This window comes from Streptopelia decaocto (assembly GCF_964273445.1).
Source record: "Streptopelia decaocto genome assembly, chromosome: 5".
Taxonomy (NCBI): domain Eukaryota; kingdom Metazoa; phylum Chordata; class Aves; order Columbiformes; family Columbidae; genus Streptopelia; species Streptopelia decaocto.
Window position 1 is genome coordinate 18,368,922 of NC_138659.1, and position 18,339 is coordinate 18,387,260.

The following is an 18,339-nucleotide window of genomic DNA, read 5'->3' on the forward strand; positions in this document are numbered from 1 at the left end:
CTGCCCTATAATATACTCTGTACTGGTAAGTCTGGACTGATATCACTGTGAGAAAGATTTTTTTTTTCCTCCCAAAATAGGATATTCTTTCTGTTTTTTTCATAATTTTATGGCATCAGAGTTTTTTGAGATAGAGCAAGCTTCTCGATGTCAAGCTGTGGAGGCTTTAGTTTTCTCCTCCTGCTTGCTAATCTTATCTTCCCCTCCTGAGCCACTAGCGAAGTGGATGCCAAGATCCCCACCACCATCTTGAGCTCTCCATGTGTCTTAAGAACAGATTTGTGTGACAAAAAGCTCCACTACCAGTGCAACAGGCATTGATAAAGCTTATCTCCAGGGGAACAGCAGACCAGAGTAGCTTTATTGTCCTCTGGGTCAGTTCAACACAGCTCTGGAGGCAGCTGTATCACCCTGGGGAGCTGGTGCCGCAGGTGACCTTGTGTCCTGGGGCTACAGTTTCTGCAGGCTCACTTACCAGCCACACAAAGTTGCTGCAACTTCCCATTGGTGCCCTGTAAATCCAAGCCTGCTTTGGGTCAGGCCTCATAGGAAGAAAAAGGAGAATGTGTGGAAAAAATAATCTAAGGCAGAAAAGAGAGAACTGGAATAATAAGGAGTCAGATCTGCCTCTTCTGTGAAATAAGCAGAGGAAATAAAGGAGAATATTAACAGGGAAAAAAATACAAAGCCTCCAAAAATGTCATCACTACACTGATTGCTACTGGATAGTATTTATTTATTAATGGTTTTAAATTTTGTATCATTTTACTGGCAAAAATCCTACTGCTCTAATTTCAATGAAGATTTGCTGGATACCTCCTCATTTCTAGCAGATATTTAATGCCCTAGTGGCAGGTGGTTTTATTCTAAAGCACACCACCACATTGGGCGTATAGAAACAATTTGGCTTTTAGTCATATTCCTCTAATATGAGAGGCTTATTACTTAGTGTGTTCCCCAAGGAAGGTTCCTGGACATACCCAGACACTGGGGAATATTCTGGTTTTGCTCTTCTTGCACAATGAAGCATCATACAAAGATTTCAAGAGAAAGGCATCCCCGTTATACAGTGGCTTTTCCATACCTGCTCTTGCTCTTCCTTTAGGTCAGTCCCTCCTCCTTAAAGGATGCACACCCACTGGCTCCTGATACTTTGGGTCAGAACAGAGACTTTAGCATTATAGAGGTATAAGCTGCATTTGAAGCAACTTTGACTATGGCTATACTGCTAAATGATCTGGCACTTCTGCAGATCATGTATCACATTACTGAATTAGTATTTGTTAAAAGTTTCAAAAAATCAGGCATAAAAAGGGGTTTGGGAATAAATTAATGTTCAAAGATGTGGTAGGTTGTTTTTTTTGGTGGTGGTGGTGTTTTTTGTCATTGTTGGTTTTGTTTGTTTGCTTGCTTTTCCTGTTATTGTTATTTAGGAAGAAAGGAAGGAAAATCGTCACCTCAGTAGAACATCTGGACTACTGTGACACAGACTGCCTTGAACACTCTGAGAAAGTCATCAAGTGACTCAGCCAACCAGACAAGTGCTACAACATAGAAATATGCCAGGGCTGATCAAAGCAAGAGATGAGAGCAGGAGTTCTACCAGCCCTGTCTGGCCTGGCAGTGTCACGAGCTCAGTGCACTTTGCTGTGAGCACCACTACACAGACTGGTCATTGTGTTCTGCTGCAAAGTGTAAGGCAGCCAAATCAGCAGTATAAATAGCCACATGATAGAGCCAGCTCCTTACCTTAACAGAGCAGTAAACGTCAAGCTGAGGGCTTGCTTTGTAGATACCAGTAGGGTAAGAATTCTGACTTTCCTAGCAACCTCCAAAAATTCTTGACTATCTCTCACAGAAATAGTTTCTGTTGTCCTGCAAAATCAGTTCAGTGCAAGTTTTCATATGATAGAGAAGACATGAGCTGCAGCTGCTATTCTCTTGGCTTTTATTTGACTTCTATTCTTTCACTTGTTTATACTGTATTGCTGTCAGGTGCAATCAAATTCTGGGATGTCATCAAGTGAGGGCTTGGCCAGTCCTCTCTGGGACTGTAGTATGGACAAGGAGAGAGTTGTGGCTCTCAGGGAAAGGTGAAGCTGGTGGAACAACATCTCTGTAGGTTATATAGTGTGTTGGGGTGGCCATAGAGTTTTGACATTAATCAGCAAATAGTTTGTGAAATCAGGGGAGAGGAAACCATGATGATCTGTGGACTAAAACTAGTAATTTCATATCATGTAGCTTGGAATCTTATTAGGATCTGCTTCTGAGCTTATTCTGGAAATAAAATGTTGGAAAACCACGAAACAAATCCTCTGTTCCAAGTCAGTAGATTTTTTAGGATGCTACAATACAGACCGTTTGCAGGTCAGGAAAGCTGCTGCAGACATTGTATCAGAGCCATGACCACCTCAGAGCTTCACTGTTACATGACACAAGCCTTCGAAAGACTAGCCTTCTGTGAAAGTTCATGTGATAGCATCCTTCTATTGGGCCTGTAACTGATTTTTAACTGGATGAGGTCAGCGAAGACAACTTGTGCAGATGATCACATCATTGTTCTTCACCAGTCTCAGCACTACGACCCTGGCCCCATTGGTAGCAGCTCTCAGTACAGGAGTCAGGAGGAGAGCAGACAGCACCTCTGGTTGCACCATTTCCCCCATTAGACTCCAGTCTGTCCCAAAATACAGGAGCTGTGACATTTCCTAAGCAGTCTCTAAAGCCCAATTGGTAATTAGCTCATGCAGAGCTAATTGTAGGTGGTTTCTATTGAGAAGAATTTAGTAAATAACAAGAAGGGCTGGAATGTGAACTCCTCTACAAAGTTCATGCTGGAAAAGAAAGACTTTGCTTTCTCTGTACTCACAGTGCATCGTAGCCATACAGAAGCTTTCTTCTGATTCCTGAGGCATCCAAATTACAGTGCACTGTATTTCCAGCAATGTAATGCTGATCTGCCACAGGGTCGATTACTTTTTTAGAGTCTGGGGAAACAAGAGAAGCAGCATTATGATTTTTATGTGAGAGTACTGTTACATAGTATGTAAATTAAATTATGTGAAAAAAGGGCTACGCATTCAGCAAGCCTGGAGGGCCAGCGTGCACTCCAGTAGCTATGGATGTCAGTGTGATACTGGTCTTAAGTTGGAGCTGATCATGCTGTTCTGCTGCATTTTGTTGGCTTCAGCAACATTTAGTTCTTGGCTGTGTTACTGAGAACCTACTGGAGGCATTTTCAACATCTGCACACAGCAGTACACAGCTTCGCACCCAGAGACTTTAAAACATTCATTTCTTCACAGACTTCAAAGCAGAGCATAGTAAGCCAGCTGGGAAAAGGAATAGATCTATAAAAACCGGTCTGTGTTTTGTCATGGTTTTTACCCCTGTTTTAGTATGTTAAAACCCATCATTTTCTGAATGTGCATTTTGTTGCTAGAGGTTTGGCTGTGCAGAAGGGATATGGTGCACCTGATATAATATGCCTTGATGGGATCTTTTTATTATCCTAATGCTATAAAAACAAGTGCTTTTGGAGGCTATGTTGAATTGAGAGTCATCAAAACCTGGCTGTGAACCTGTGTGATGCACCTGACAATAATGTTTCCTATATGATTTACTAGCATAGTAAATATTATCAGTATGCACATACATATTTTCTTGAAGCCAAAATTTAAGCATGATTTACAGAGGAAAAATCTAAGTTTCTGAAATCTGTGACAAGTAAAGCAGAGGTGAAAATATCTCTCACCAGTAGATAAATTTGTACTCCATGTTACAGGTTGATCTGATGCATTTCTAGCAATCAGGGCTTTAAGCTTATCCAATTTTGACTCACAGAAAGAAAGCACACCTGGGTCAGTGTTACAGATATTTGAGATTATGCTTTAAACTCACAGCATCTTTACATGCTACTGTATGTCAGAATCACTGCTGTATACTGTTTTTATATTAAGAAAAGGAGAAATTAAGTGGAGGGCAGAACCTTCAATGGAGACTGAAAAGGATGCCTCCTAATGGCTTTCAAAAGCAAACACCACATGCACACAGAATTTGGACCTGAAGTCAATTTTGTACTCAATTTTTAGCCCCTCTACCCCAGGCTCAGTAGATCAAAGATTCATCAGCAGTTGGTGGCATTTCTGACTGCTTTTTCTTTCTTGTGTTAGTAGCTGGGTGCAGTGATAGCACAGCTGCTTCCATGTTGTAACCCAAATGAAATCTCACTGCTGCAAGGCAGCAGTAGCTGGTCTGTGTGAAAGGTAGCGTCCCTCAGCTCAGCCACAGCCCCAGCAAATTGCTGAGGCTGATTCAGTGGGAGCCAGGAGCTCAGTGGGAGCCTCTGTCTTACACAAACCCGAAGTGCCACAAACTCTTTCCAGACTCCAGAGAAGCTGTGAGACCTTATGTCTCTCAAGGTGAGATGTGGCCTCTTTGAGAGACAACAGCTCCTTTGCTCCCTATTTTTTCCACTATTTGGAATTCAGAGAGAACCAGGAGCAACTGGATTTCACCCAAACTCACAAACTGACAGTTTTACACTGTGTTACTCCCTCTGTGTTCCTGAAAATCCCCCCATTGATGCAGAGAAGAAGAGCATGCTTTGGTCTTTCTGCAATCCGCTTTACCTCTGGCACCATTTGCCTCATTATTTTGCTATGTATCTGCTTCCAAGGTGCACGTTTTAGCCTTCCTCCTAAGCACAGCTGTGATTACATGTGGCATCTTTCCATATGCAAGCATGGCTTTCATTTTTCCACTTCCCCAACAGCACTTGCACCCCTCACTGAGTTCACATATCAGGTTTGGAAATCCCAGATTATGCTTCCATTAATTTAAAAGGTTTGATGCTGCCATCTTTGTACCTCTTGGGAGCAAGGCAGGAGGCACACCTTTCACAAAAGCATTACACATCCGTCCATCCAAACAAGTTATTCTTGGCATGCTGAGAAACCTCACTAAGAGCAAGCAATACAGGATAATATTTTAAAGTATAAGGCATCATTCATACCCCTAACTAAACCACTTAGGTTTTATCTCTTTATTTCTATTTTTGCCAAAACTTTCATCTCAGAGGAGAGATCTTTACACACACAGCTCTGTGTGTTGAGTTATACGGCGAGAATGTCCCCAGCTTTAGTGAAGCCCTAGAGGAAAGGTATTGATTGAATTCTTGGGACAAAGACATTTAACCTGCAGAATCACAAAATCATTCCAATAAGCAATCAAGTTTATTACCTAAATAAAACTGTTTCAGATTTTAAGCACAAAAAATTTTCCATGTTCTTTGCCATTGAACTGCTGATAGAAAGGCAAACTTGAAGCTGGCTCCCAGGTTCCCAGCACCACTTATTGTGGTTGCTGCTCATATGCCTATTTATCTCCCATGTCCCTGTGTGAAGGAATCCTTTTCTATAGTATTAAGAATAAATTCTGCTGTGTAAATTCAACTAAAAACAAATTTCATCACTTCTAAAGGGAGAAGGAACACCCTATTACACTCATGTCTTTACTCTTCTGCAGACTTAGAAGATAAGAATTTGGAGAAATATTGTGAAACTAAGAAAGAGGAAAGTTATATTCAGATAGAGTGTATACAGTAGCTTGCACAGCAGAAATCAGTTCAGTTTCTATATCAGTGTCTGCATCATTTACTGTAATGGATATCACTTTCCTTCTGGGCCTGATCAGTCATTGTCCTGCATCTTATATAGACAAAAACATCTGTGCATAGTAAAAGCACAATAATCACTATGCTCTATCAACTTAAACTGCAGTGCTGTAGTGCTAAACGTAAAGAAGTAGTGGATTAACTCTTTTATTCACATTAGAATCCACTCTGCATTGCTAGTAGCACCATGTCATGATGGCAAATTGAACTGAAAATCCTCCAAATTCAATCTGTAAGAGCCCTGTTGAGTTTCTGGTCTGATTCTCCTCCTGTTCCCAGCACAGACACTAGTGTATGATACAAAATAAAGTGAGAGCCAAAAAGTATTTCCTGCATTGAAGCAAAGGATAGAATTGAAGGGGGGACTATGAGAAGAAAGCATTTACCTCGCTTTTGAGCTGTTTGGTTTATTTGTCCACTGCTGACAGCACAACTCCCAAGCTAATGAGCTGCACTCATTCCTCCCTTTTCTCCAGCACTCCTGCACTAGCAGGAAAGCAGCCGTGTGTGTGTGTGTGTGCACGCCAAGCGAGCGCCCCTGAGCTTGCACACCTCACTGTGGTGTGACAGAACAGTCACTGCATGGCTGCTCTGTAGGAAAGCCTGTCAGGTCACTGTGTTCAGCACCGTCCGTCAGCACGGCTGTACGGGCTGCTGCCGCCAAAGTGCTCGTAGGGTGAGGAGCTCTGGGACGGCACAAAGGTAAAAAGATTGTGAAGGAAAAAGGCAGGCAACGGTAATGGCCTTCATTCTTGGGGAGCAGCACCGAATTAGCGTGAGCTTGCAGAAATGTTTGGAGAATAGTGAAATGGAGACACTGATTTAATAACCAGTTCTGTGATTTGAATCACAGATAACTTTAAAGTGTTTCCTGAACAGCATCTTAAAAATTTAAGTTGTTACTCTTAAGCTAATATATGATACTTCTGCTTCAGAAAATAAGTTGTTAATTTACTTTCCTTGTTTTTGCTGATACAAATGTGCTTGAAAACCAAACTGGCTTTTTTTGATAGAAATGGAATATTTGTGTAACCCCCTTTTTTCTTTTCAGCCTTCATAGTGGTGGTTACTATGGTAATAATTGTAATTCAAGATTTAAAGCCTGAAAGTGGTTTCTATAACAACATGCTAGGATGTTTTGGACACACAATTGAAGTTAAAGATTCAGGATTAACCCTTTTTTACCACAATATTTGTAGACACAATGACAAGTGCTTGCTTGTTTGGCAAAAGTTTGTTCCTATCTTCCCAAGGTATACTTTTTTCACATAGCAGACTGAGATATAATTCCAGCTGTGGATAGAACAGGTCAGGTCCTGGGACTGGGCTTCCATCCCAGGTGAACCTTGCAAGGGAGAAATGACACCATGGTTAACCACAAGCTGCTCCTTACATTAAATAATTAGGATGGTAGATAACTGTTTTGGGACATGGGCAGGGAAGGGGTAAAATAGTGTTAGTACAACGTTTAGAAAGTTTGAGACTTTAGTCTGGAAATCAGAACTGTGTGGGAAAACTTAAATGGTCTATTCACAGAGAATCTGGATGAAAAAGCTATTTTGGGGGCTCAGTGAGCCCCTTACCTTGCTCTGTTTTATCCGGAATGGCACAGTTTCATGTCCTTTTCTTCCCTTCTGCCAAATGCTGATCCACAAACAGCATCTCTGCCTTTCAGTCCATGGTGAAGGTATCTGATCCCAGTCTCTGTCACTGTTGATTGTGCAGCTGTGCTCATCTCTTCTCTAGTTGCTTCAAGATACATCAAGATTGAATATGTATTCACATCCATAACTTTCTAAGGCTGTCTTTACAAGGAAGTTTTTGTCATAGTGATGAACTGTATTTTCTTTGTCATGGTGCACACAGATAACCTGAGATATGCTAAGTTATACCAAAACCAAGTGCTCTTCAATGCAGCACTAAATGTCTTGGCCAATATTTTAATATTTCTAGTTAAATGCTAATTATTTCAAGATCTCGCTAAAGTCACAGAGTTTGATATTTTAGTGACACAGATTCACACACTTGTTTTAAAATCCCATGGGCAAGTTTTAAACAAGAAACGGACACAAGTATTGAAGGTTCTCATTTCTAACTGCAGATGCTGGACTGTCTAAACTCTGGCTACCATCATATTATTTCATGACTTCTACAGTGAGCATATTTGATCATAAGGTAAGCCTTCAGTTGTGGAGAAATGCCACATCCTATTGTTGAGTCAGCAGAAGACAGACTGATGTAATAGCACTAAGAGAAGCAATGGTTGCTTCATTTATCTCAATGAAATTTTATCTTTGTAGAGCCTGACCACAGCCAAGATGGCAATTCTATAAGCTATTTTAGCACATAAAAAACAACACTCCCCCCCGCCCAAAACACAGATTTTTTTTTTTTAATCGCATTTTTTTTTCCTATTGTAAATTGATCATTTTCCATTAAGAGTATTTTTCAAGTTTAATTTCTCAGGTCATAGACCAGCATGTGGCTTTTAGCTATGTGTTTCTTTCAAAAACGTACAAGTTAATAAAAAACCAGATTTTGCTGTGAACTGCTTTATCTGCATTAGCTAATGTAGCTTTCTAGTTTTAATTCAAACATGTGAGTTAATAACTCCATTTAAAAAAAAAAAAAAAAAAAAAAAGCCCTCCTCAAATCACAGTAAGCTCATCAATGTTGATGACTGTATTGGTTTGAAGAAGTTCACTAACTTCACATAGATTTTTTTTCTAGGAAATAGACTATCTCTTTTAAGAAGGTCACAAAATCTCCGCAGCGTATGTAAAAGATGCTAAAGCTGTTGAAGTTGAGAGCTCCTGTGAAGTTCAGAGCCCTCCTTCAGGGGAAGGTGGCACATTTGAAGAACAGTATCAGGAATTACAAGCAGCCTTCAGGCATGATGAGGTGATTAGCAGAGTGCAGGCATGAGCCGAAGACAATTGAACTCCAGTTCATAAAATTGCAATTAACAGTGATTGAAATTTGATTTTAAATTCTGCTGCTGATTATGATATTTTCACTAACTTGTAGGGAGAGTCATGTCTGGAAAGAATAAGTCTTTGCTGAAAGACATTTCTAGCAAAAGCAGCCCAACACAGTTTGCTAGGTTTTCTTTGTGGACTTTGAATGGCTGAAATTGTTAATCATATTCTCTGAATTGGGGATCACCATTTTACTTTACTTTTGATTTTATCAACTTAAGATAACAGAATATTTGAAAAGCACACATGAGCTGTCTAGCTTTCTGATTCAAACAAACAGAAAAGCCAACTAAATTGTCAGGAAAGATATAAAGATGATCTCTACAATTTTTTTTCTGAGGAACACCAATTTCCTTATCAGGAATCAGAAGAGCTGTGCCACATTGCTTTGGCCCTTTCAAAACTCCTGCCCTGTTTATGTTAACTTGCCCACTAATCTAATTTTGCCCTCCTGTGCTCATTGTCACACACTTCCAACACCCAAATTGTTTTGTGTCACTTCAGTGGTTTCTGATCAGTAAGAAGTCTTCACCAAAACAATGCATATTTAGTGCTGATTAGTTATATAAGCTCAATTACTCATACACTAACAGCAACACTTTAATGAAGTAAGCGTATCCAAAAGGAAAAAACCTGTCTTTTTCTCTGCATTTCTTAATAGTTTGCACCGACTCTTTTAAGATGGAGGTATTGACCTGTTTCTGGTAGTTCTGAGGAATTGCCAGTAGATGGCAAGCTTTACTGCCAAGAATTTTGCTGCCAAACATCTAATCTTCCTCAAAAGGATTTAACCATGGGGTAAAATGTTTGGCACTAATTCCGCTCGTAATTAGATTAATGTACCAGTGTTTATAAAGAGACTGATGATTACCTCAAGTGTCACTCAATGTAAATCCAAAGTGATCAGCATTTTGTTTCCATTTTTATAATGTTATATACAGATTTTAAGACTGTCAGAACAAGTCACTGCTGAAGTGACCTTAATTGCTTAAGAACGAAAATGACTCCTCTGCATATCTGAGTTAGAACATGAGGCCTTTACAGGTTCTTCCTCTGCAACCTTATAAAAAGAAAAAATCAAGCCCCCCCAAACACTGAAACATTTCCACCCTCTTTCTGCAAATGTAGTGGAGAATATTCTTCAACCATGAGCTCAAGCTGAGCCAGCCTTTGCATCTGACACCACCATACTCTGCCACATCACACCACAGAGCATGGGGGACTCCAGCTTCCACTTTCCTCTCTCATTTCCACGTAGCTCTTAATAGGTTCCCAAATCCATCCTTTCACATGGCTCCAGAGCAGCAGGGAAAATGAGTTTCCATGGTGCGGGAAGGGAAACAATATAAATAACTTGTCTCAAATAGGCGGAAAATGGTGCTCTACCTAGCAGTCCAGGATCCAGGGATTTTTCTGAAGCACTCATACCATTTATGGACATGACTTTTCTCAAAAAAATCATGGGAATATCTTGGTGAACTACATACCATTTGATAACCACAGTAGGATAATTGCATACCCTTTGGCAGTCAGCTTTTTGAGATGCAGTTTTGCTGCTGGGGCAAAATATAGCACCCTAACAAGAACTCTTGGTCCTAATCTTTAAATCACAAGTAAGCTAAAGCTCAGCAGTGATTACAGCTTTGCTAAGACCTTCATAACTCTTGTGATCCTCAAGATCTATACAAATAATAAAAACCATGGCACAGCATATTAGAATTTAGATAAAACACTAAAAACTTTATTGCTTCGCTGTAAATTTGTAGTACAAATCAGACAAAAGCATCCTCTAGGGATTATTTTTTATATTTAATTGTATGTTGGCATAAGAAATTTTGTCTACATAAGAAATTTGTTTTGTAAAAGCCAGAGGAGCTGAAATTAAGATAACAGTTTAAAAAATGGAGGAAAGGTTTTCTGTTTCATGTTTTTCCCATTGTGGTGTCACCTTGGAGACAAGTTGGTTGCCTTGGCTATGGACTATGCTTTTAGGGCTTGCTTTCCTCTTCTCTCATTTTCCATCCACTACTACTGCCTCAGAGAGCTACGAAGCTTCTTAAGCAGTGCTCAGAGCTGGTTTGTTGCCATCAAAACTGCAGGCTGGGAAATGCTTCAGTTTCTCTCAGGCACAGTTATTACAACAAACTGAGTTCCTGCATGCAAATTATATCTGGAAAAGCAGTAATAATTAACTAAATTGCTTCTTGTGCCACAGTGGTCCTATGTAAGAAGCACTTGAATGACTGACCTCACCTCTTGTAGTTTACACGTTATAATAGATAACATTGTGAATTATTCATAGTCAATTTCTTCAAATTTGCAATTTTTCTTCAAATACACACTTTTAATGAATTTTAAGTTGGTAGACAGACTGAAAAGAAATCTCTTTAAAGTTGTGCAATCCCAAGAAAACTGTGAGATGCAGAAGTTCCTAAGGAATGCAGTTTTGCTTATTTTAACCATAATTAATAGATTGCAGTAAGGTCTTAATTGTCCACGCTAAAGAAAAGAAACTAAATATATGGGTAATATACAACATTATGTAAACTAGAACATCAGAACATACATGAGGGTGTATTGAGGAGGAGAAAGGTCCATGATACTGCTTACTGTGGAGCAAATCAGTACATCGTGGCCAATTTCTTGACTTTTGCATTCAGTGAGAGCTGTGAGCTGGGGAAATACAACTGACACCCCATTAGAATGAAATATCTGCTCCCAGTGCAAAACTAAATGAACATTAACAGGTTTAGGGATGGTCAATTTAAAGACAGACTAAATCAGAAATACTATTTTTGTCCTGTTTTTCTTCAAAGAACAGGAGGTAAAGCTCCAGTTGTACTCCTGCTAATCAAGAATTAACTTGGTTTCTTAATCTGGTCTGTCTTAGCCTGCATTAGATAAAGATAATCTTTATGAAAAAAAGACCATACCTTTTCCAGATGTTTCTCTTCTGCATCTCTGGTAGATATGAGCATGACAACAGCTAAAAATAGATCAAACAAAACATTTCTCGTGTTTTACTCATACATGCAACACCCCAAAAGAAACAACCAAGAAACTAGTTCTGTGTAATCCTTAAAACCACTGGCTGTTTTAAATTACAATGTCACTGTTACTATCAATGTTACTACATCGATCTCTATTCCACTTGTTCAAACAAGTACTACTTAGGTATTTGACTCAGTAAATGTACCCATTTGTGAGCATAAAGTTCATTCAGATTGATGCTTTTTATTCTCAGAGACATTGCTGCTCCTGTCAAAAGACACCACAGTAACATAAAGGCACATAAAACTTTTCCAACCCCCTCATTTATTATCATAGTGTCCTATCTACATAAGCCATCTTTCCTAAGCTGGTAAAGCCTTCTGAGGCTTTCTTGCTCCAATTCCCCTTCCTAGGAGGAAAATAAAACCCCACCCCAAACCCCCAACAATTTAAATTATATTATGTATTAAAATACACATTATGAAAACACACAGTCATCTGTGTTATCTGACAATCCCCAGTGGTTTCTTGTCATCCTCAGGTGACCAGCCCCAGCCTCTCACTTCCCCAGCAAGTCAGGGATCTGGCCCAGGACTTTCTCAGCATTGGTTTAGCCCCAGTTATTGATAATCACCTTAACATGCTGCTTCTCTTTCAGTGCCCCATCTCCTTCCCTATTGTGTCCACTCTTTTGAATGTCAGTTCCAAGAACCAGGAAGAAATTAGAAACTGGTGGTAGATGTGTCTGAATTTCTCCAGGTTCAGCTCATTCACAACACCCTGTTTGCACAAATATATGCTGTTCTGCCATTTATTTTCAAATAACTGCTGTAGAAGACACATATGCTTCATATTTCCAAACAAGACTCCAGAATAAAAGTATAAACTGAAAAAAAGAAAATAGGATGTTTACAGGACTCTCATATAGATGGTTTAATGCACCTTTCATTCTCAGCTCACTAGTCTTTCCCTTCTGAAACACTACCTTCCCTCCAAAAGGAACATTCAGCTTTATTTCACAGATTATTGTCCAAGATAGGACTGCTTTTTTTCTCCTATCCCATGATACAAGTATTTTTTCTCTAGCAACGTATCAAAATATTTGTTTACAGTTTTACCCTCGTATTATGAGAAATGTCACATTGTAATCACATGAGAAGTCCAATGGTATTCAGATGTTTGCTATACCGTAGAGGATTACTTATAGCATAATGAAAATCAGTTGCAAAATAAGAAGTTGTACTTGATAAAACTCATCATACTCCAGATCAGATTTTCCAATTTGATCAGTAGGAATTAAAATACTATACATGTATTTGACTTTTGGGATCAGTATTTGTGTGGTCCTTGTCTTCTAGGTGGTTTATGCCAATAAATAACTATTTGCCTTTCTTTTCTCCATCAATCACTGTCTATGAGGTTTGATCTGCCATTGTTTCATTTTACCAGTACAGTATTTGGAGGCAGCTCCAGGACTTCTCCCACTAGCCTCTCCTCTCCATTTGAAATCTTGACTTTTAGACCGAGATAGAGGTCTAGAGAAAACAGCCCATTTGCAATCACCCCTTTGGCTCAGCGTCCACAGCCTTGAGTCTGATTAAATGTAACAAATTTCCCAAACCTGTAGGATATGTGTTGATGATTAACACTGTTTCCACTGACCCATATCAAAGTAATGGCAAATCATGACAGATGCAACCTATTACGAGATTAATTTAGTGATCAATAGAACCCCATTGCACTCTTTGCCTATCTCTGTGCTGCATGTAGAAGACCCAATAATAGCACACACAAAAGTTCACAAGCTTCAGTCTGTCTCACTTGAGATTGGCAGCGAAGCTGTGATTGCAGAGCATTCAGTCCAGGTCAACACACCTACCTCAGGCACTCGGTATCTGGCACCTTGCTGCTATTGCTCAGTATACCTAACACCAAATTTAAGGCAGCAGGTATATACCTACATATGTATGTTATGCTTATCTGAATACAGTCGTTTATTTTGTTATGGAGACAATTAATTATGACTTTAGAAAGTCACACAATTTCATAGCAAAATTATTGTTTTATTTTCCTAGAAAGAACACGTTTTACTACTTTCACTGCTTTAATTCTATCAGTGTTTCAGTTGTGGATTATGAACAATGCTGCTAACAGCTCACCCCTCCTTGACTGGGGAGTGACAAATAGCTATTGTCTCAGCCAGTCTTTACAGCAACAAGGCAATTCCAGTAGCCCTTAATTACTGCTGGAGCTCAGTTCCTGGAGGATAAGGAACATGTTTGCACTATCTTTACAGTGACCGTCCAGCGTCAGAGGCTGAAAGGCTCTCAGAGAGATACTTTGAATCTCAGGTGTTTGGGAGATTCTTTGTGGTATAAATGCTGTACAGCTGTTAAATTACTATTTATAATCAGGAAGTCAAAGTGCATGAACCACTTAATTGAGCTGTAACTGCACCCAAGTCATTTAACTGTGTTGAACTCTACTACAAAAGAAAAACTCTCACCAGAAAATAAAACAAAGTGGTATTGAACTGAAAAATGTGGTTCAATTCATTTTTTTAGTAAAAAACAAAACTGAAACAACAAATAACAAACAAATTTATCTTAAATATACCTAAACGCATTCCATATTGTTGGATAATTGTTGACAACCACCAATATTGTTCCAACTGTACTCTTAATATAGTGCTAAGCAATCCTGACATGCCAAGCCATGGATGATGGAAGAGGTGAGAACAGGAAATTACAACCTACTCTTATTTTCATAATTGTTTTCCTTTCACATTTATTAGTCTACTAATACGTGTTACAGTTACCAGCCCTGTTTTCTTCTCAACAGCCAACAGTTGGAGCTGTTGGTTTTAAAGCACAGTTGCACTTCTTTCACTCCTGGTTATTCCCAGTGCCGTGGAAATCCTCAGGACTTTTTGCTTTTCCCTTTTAGAGTCACTTTGCATGAGGAATGACTCCAGGTGCCTGTCAAACTCTTGCCAAAAGAACTCAACATGCATTCCTGCTCATAAAGATGATGCTTGCCATTGTGCAGATGCATCCATGGACAGTGTGGAAGAACTCTGCAATAAAACCTCCGATCCTTGCTCTTCAAACCCTTGTCTTCAAAATGCTACCTGTTTAAGCTCTGCTGGAAACCTCAGCTTTACTTGTGAGTGCCCTGCTGGTTACAATGGACCTACCTGTGAAACAGCCGTCAGCCTGTGTGACACAAACCCTTGTGAACATGGAGGCACCTGCCAAAACAGCCTGGCTGGGCCCATCTGCCTTTGTAGTGCAGGATACACAGGTGCACTCTGTGAAACGGATTTTGATGAATGCATTTCCGAACCGTGCCACAACGGAGCGCTGTGCAAAGATGGGGTTGGTGAATACTCCTGCTACTGTGTCCCAGGCTACCAAGGCAAGCACTGTGACCTGGAAGTGAATGAATGTGTGTCAGATCCATGCCTGAATGGGGCAACGTGTCTCAATCAGGTAGGACAGTATGACTGCCTCTGTCCACTTGGGTACACAGGTAAGCACTATTGAAACAACTTTTTCTTTGCATCATGGAGAACCATCATAATTCATGTTCCAAGTTCAATTCCCCCAGCCACACATTCATTTAGTCGTATCTGTATTTACATCTTGCCTTCAGCTTCAACACCAGTGGCTGTTGGTGCATTATGGGTTACCTTATCACTGTGAACTACTGATATCAGATAAGAGAAGGATTAAAGAAATCTCACATCTACCAAAAGCTAAAGAGCAGTTTCATGAACATTAAGCTATGTCACAGGGCTAGTTAACTTTTCTTTCAAAAGAAACATTCTCAAAAGGCTTGTCCTCAGAGTGCTATACATAGTTTTTGATCCTCAGACAAAGCCTATGTTTGACAGGATTAAAAATTAAATCCAATTAGACTTGCTTGATTGCTAATCACAACAAACTGTACTGTTAGATCTAGACATTTCATGTTAACTTCCTCTCCTCTGCCCTTGCAAATGGAACATTATGTAAGTTAAATAGAAAGAAAAGTATGATCAGGTTCCCAAACTGCCAATTTTTTGATAATCCAGTTTTATGTGGCTCCATTTTTAAGGTGCGGGTGTGATTTTTCTTGCCTACTTCCTCTACTGGAGAGCACATAATCCTTGCAGGAGACAGCTCCCTTCCAATTTCAAAGCTGTATTCAGGGTAGAACCACAAGAGGTAGCACACTGAATCATTAAAAGGAGAAAAGGGAGGGCATTTCAGTGATAGACTGCCAGTCAAGTTAGCAGAGAAAAAATAGTCATACAGCAAAAAGGGGGGAAAAAACAGCTATTGCTTCAAGTGATTCAAATGAATAAGAAATAAGATATGTGGTTTACAGCTCCATCCCCAAATCCCCACACAGGAGGGGAAGTCAGAGGTAAAAAGCAACTTTCCCGTGTCTGACACAGCGCTCGTTGGAAGCCAGCCCTCAGTTAATATCCCTCATGAGCACGGAGAATGTTATTTGAAGGAAGCTTTTTACCTTCCCGCCACCCTGCTGCTGCCAGCGGGTGTCTGAGCCCAGGCCAGCCAAGGAGAAAACTACACAACCAGGGCAAAGCCAAAGAGCGGAAGGAAGGAAAAACCTATTAACAACCAGCATGGTTACTCTGCAATGATCAGACTCAGCCCAGACCTCCTGTTGTATTCAGGAAGCTGTATTTGTTTAACTGGCACTGTTAGTGGGGTCCAGGTCTGGATCCATAGCCTGGGAACTCAGCTTGAAAGAGGCAGAATATACACCTTAGAGACAAAGAGAGAGAAAACATAATAAAACAGTAAAGCCCAAACAAAAAGAAATTAAGATTTAGAGCAACACAAACTGCTGGAGGAAACTCACTCTGCTGCAGTTGCTCCACTTTCATCATGAAATTCTGCTGTTTCCCAGGCTGATGCTCTCTGCTCTCACCAAAATCAAGTGATGCCACCAAGTGCTCCACACTCAGCACAAGCAGAGTCAAGAAGTGAGGAGAGAACCAAGGAAGGAGACGAGATCTAAAATACAAAGCAAAAGAAGCTGCAGTGTTTTGATATACAGCTCGAGCGTTGCTTCCAGCAGCAAAGAGACTAATCGTAATAATTCTACAGAAGAGAAATGGACTGTTCCTTCAGCAATAAACCACCATTTTTTAAAGGCTATTTAATGAAATGATTTATCAGAAGCACTCTTTTTTGTTGTTTCTTGCACTTTGCTCTGAGTTGTGCTAAATGAACAAGCCAGAGGGATTACTGGATGAAAGTCCCGAGGTGTCCCCACTGGTAATATAAACCCTCATTTACTCTGTCAGGGGATCTTGCCAACCATTATTATCATGGCCCGACACCATGAATTACTGTGGGAAGTCACCCAGCCTCATATCATTTTCCTAAGATGTTAAAAAGGCTATATCTCTTGATATGTAGGTAGAGAATGTACAGTAAATCTACAGCAATAATGTTAACTAAATGCTTGAGTTACTGGCTGCAGTTGCTACTTGTTTCATGGACTATGACTGCTATTTTGTATGATCAGTATGCTGCAGCACTTCTTAAAATAGCTGAGAAATGTCACACATAATTCTTACACAAATGGAAGAGGTTAGAATGCACCAAGAGCCAAAGACTGGAAAATTTAGCATGAAATCTGCAGTTTCTATGATAATGCTCTGCATCTGTGAAATAATTTACAAGACATGTGTCACACAGCTGTTAAATAATAACGCTCAATTGGTTTGTTGAATTTTTGCTGGCTACCTTAATCAAATGCATTTTTCCTCCATTGCACTAATTGCACTTGCTTTTAATTCACCCCAACAGAGCACAGTGCAAGAGACTGTTATTACCCACAGCCGCATATGTTAATTACCTCACTGGACACAGCTGATGTCAGTCCTCCATTGCAAGTGAACTATCAGGGGTGCATGGCAGTTCCAAAAAACAGTCTTAGCCCAAGAAAAGAACAGGAGAGAGTGTTCCAGTGACTCAGTGACAGACTCAAAGGTACAGTGGGCTAGATTCATTCTTGGTGCAACACCTTTTACTATGGTGTAACTGCAGCAGGGATGAGGAAATTATTCCTGATGAATCTTTTAGTTCTCATTCAGTATTCTTATAATATGTATGTCATACAGATATTTAGAGTAGGTGCCTCACAAGTCTTAGGCACTCAAAGGCTTGGAGAGGCACTGCAGCCTCTACCACAGATGACGTACCGCAAGTACAGATCTCACTTCCCAACAAGCTCATGGCATTATCATTCTGGATATCAACAGCAAACAGCAATTGCCAACAAAGTGGAAGGTCTGTTTCCTTCTCCAGATTTCTAGTTTCAAACAACACTCCCTACTTCATGCCTAGCTTATCAGTTTGATGCTGAGACTCTGACCACAAGACTGTGACGTGAGAGGTGACCAGTAGTACTGGCCACATTTCAAATGATTTTCCACGCAAGTCTGAAAATGTTGGCTGTATCCCTTTCATCCTTGGCTACATTTACCTTTTTTTCGATTGGGCTGTACAAAGAAGTGTACAGTAGGACTTGTTTGAAAAGCAAGTAGTGTAAGAAATAATCTTTGTTCTTCAAAGAAACTGCAAAAGTTATAAATATCTCTTATATCCACCTTCTGAGTCTTTCAATTCAAACCACTTGTGCAGTTTGGCACCTGCTGAATCACTGCCTGCT

General features: G+C 40.0%; 1 protein-coding gene across 1 annotated transcript in view; it reads left to right on the forward strand.

Annotated features, from left to right (window-relative positions):
- CRB1 (crumbs cell polarity complex component 1) overlaps nucleotides 1–18,339 on the forward strand; it is a gene marked incomplete at both ends in the record, with an annotated part of 102,495 nt that overhangs the window by 17,631 nt on the left and 66,525 nt on the right. The window contains one exon of the mRNA XM_082052741.1: nucleotides 14,593–15,177. Within this exon, the coding sequence (XP_081908867.1) occupies nucleotides 14,593–15,177 (585 nt within the window). The remainder of the gene's footprint in view (nucleotides 1–14,592; nucleotides 15,178–18,339) is intronic.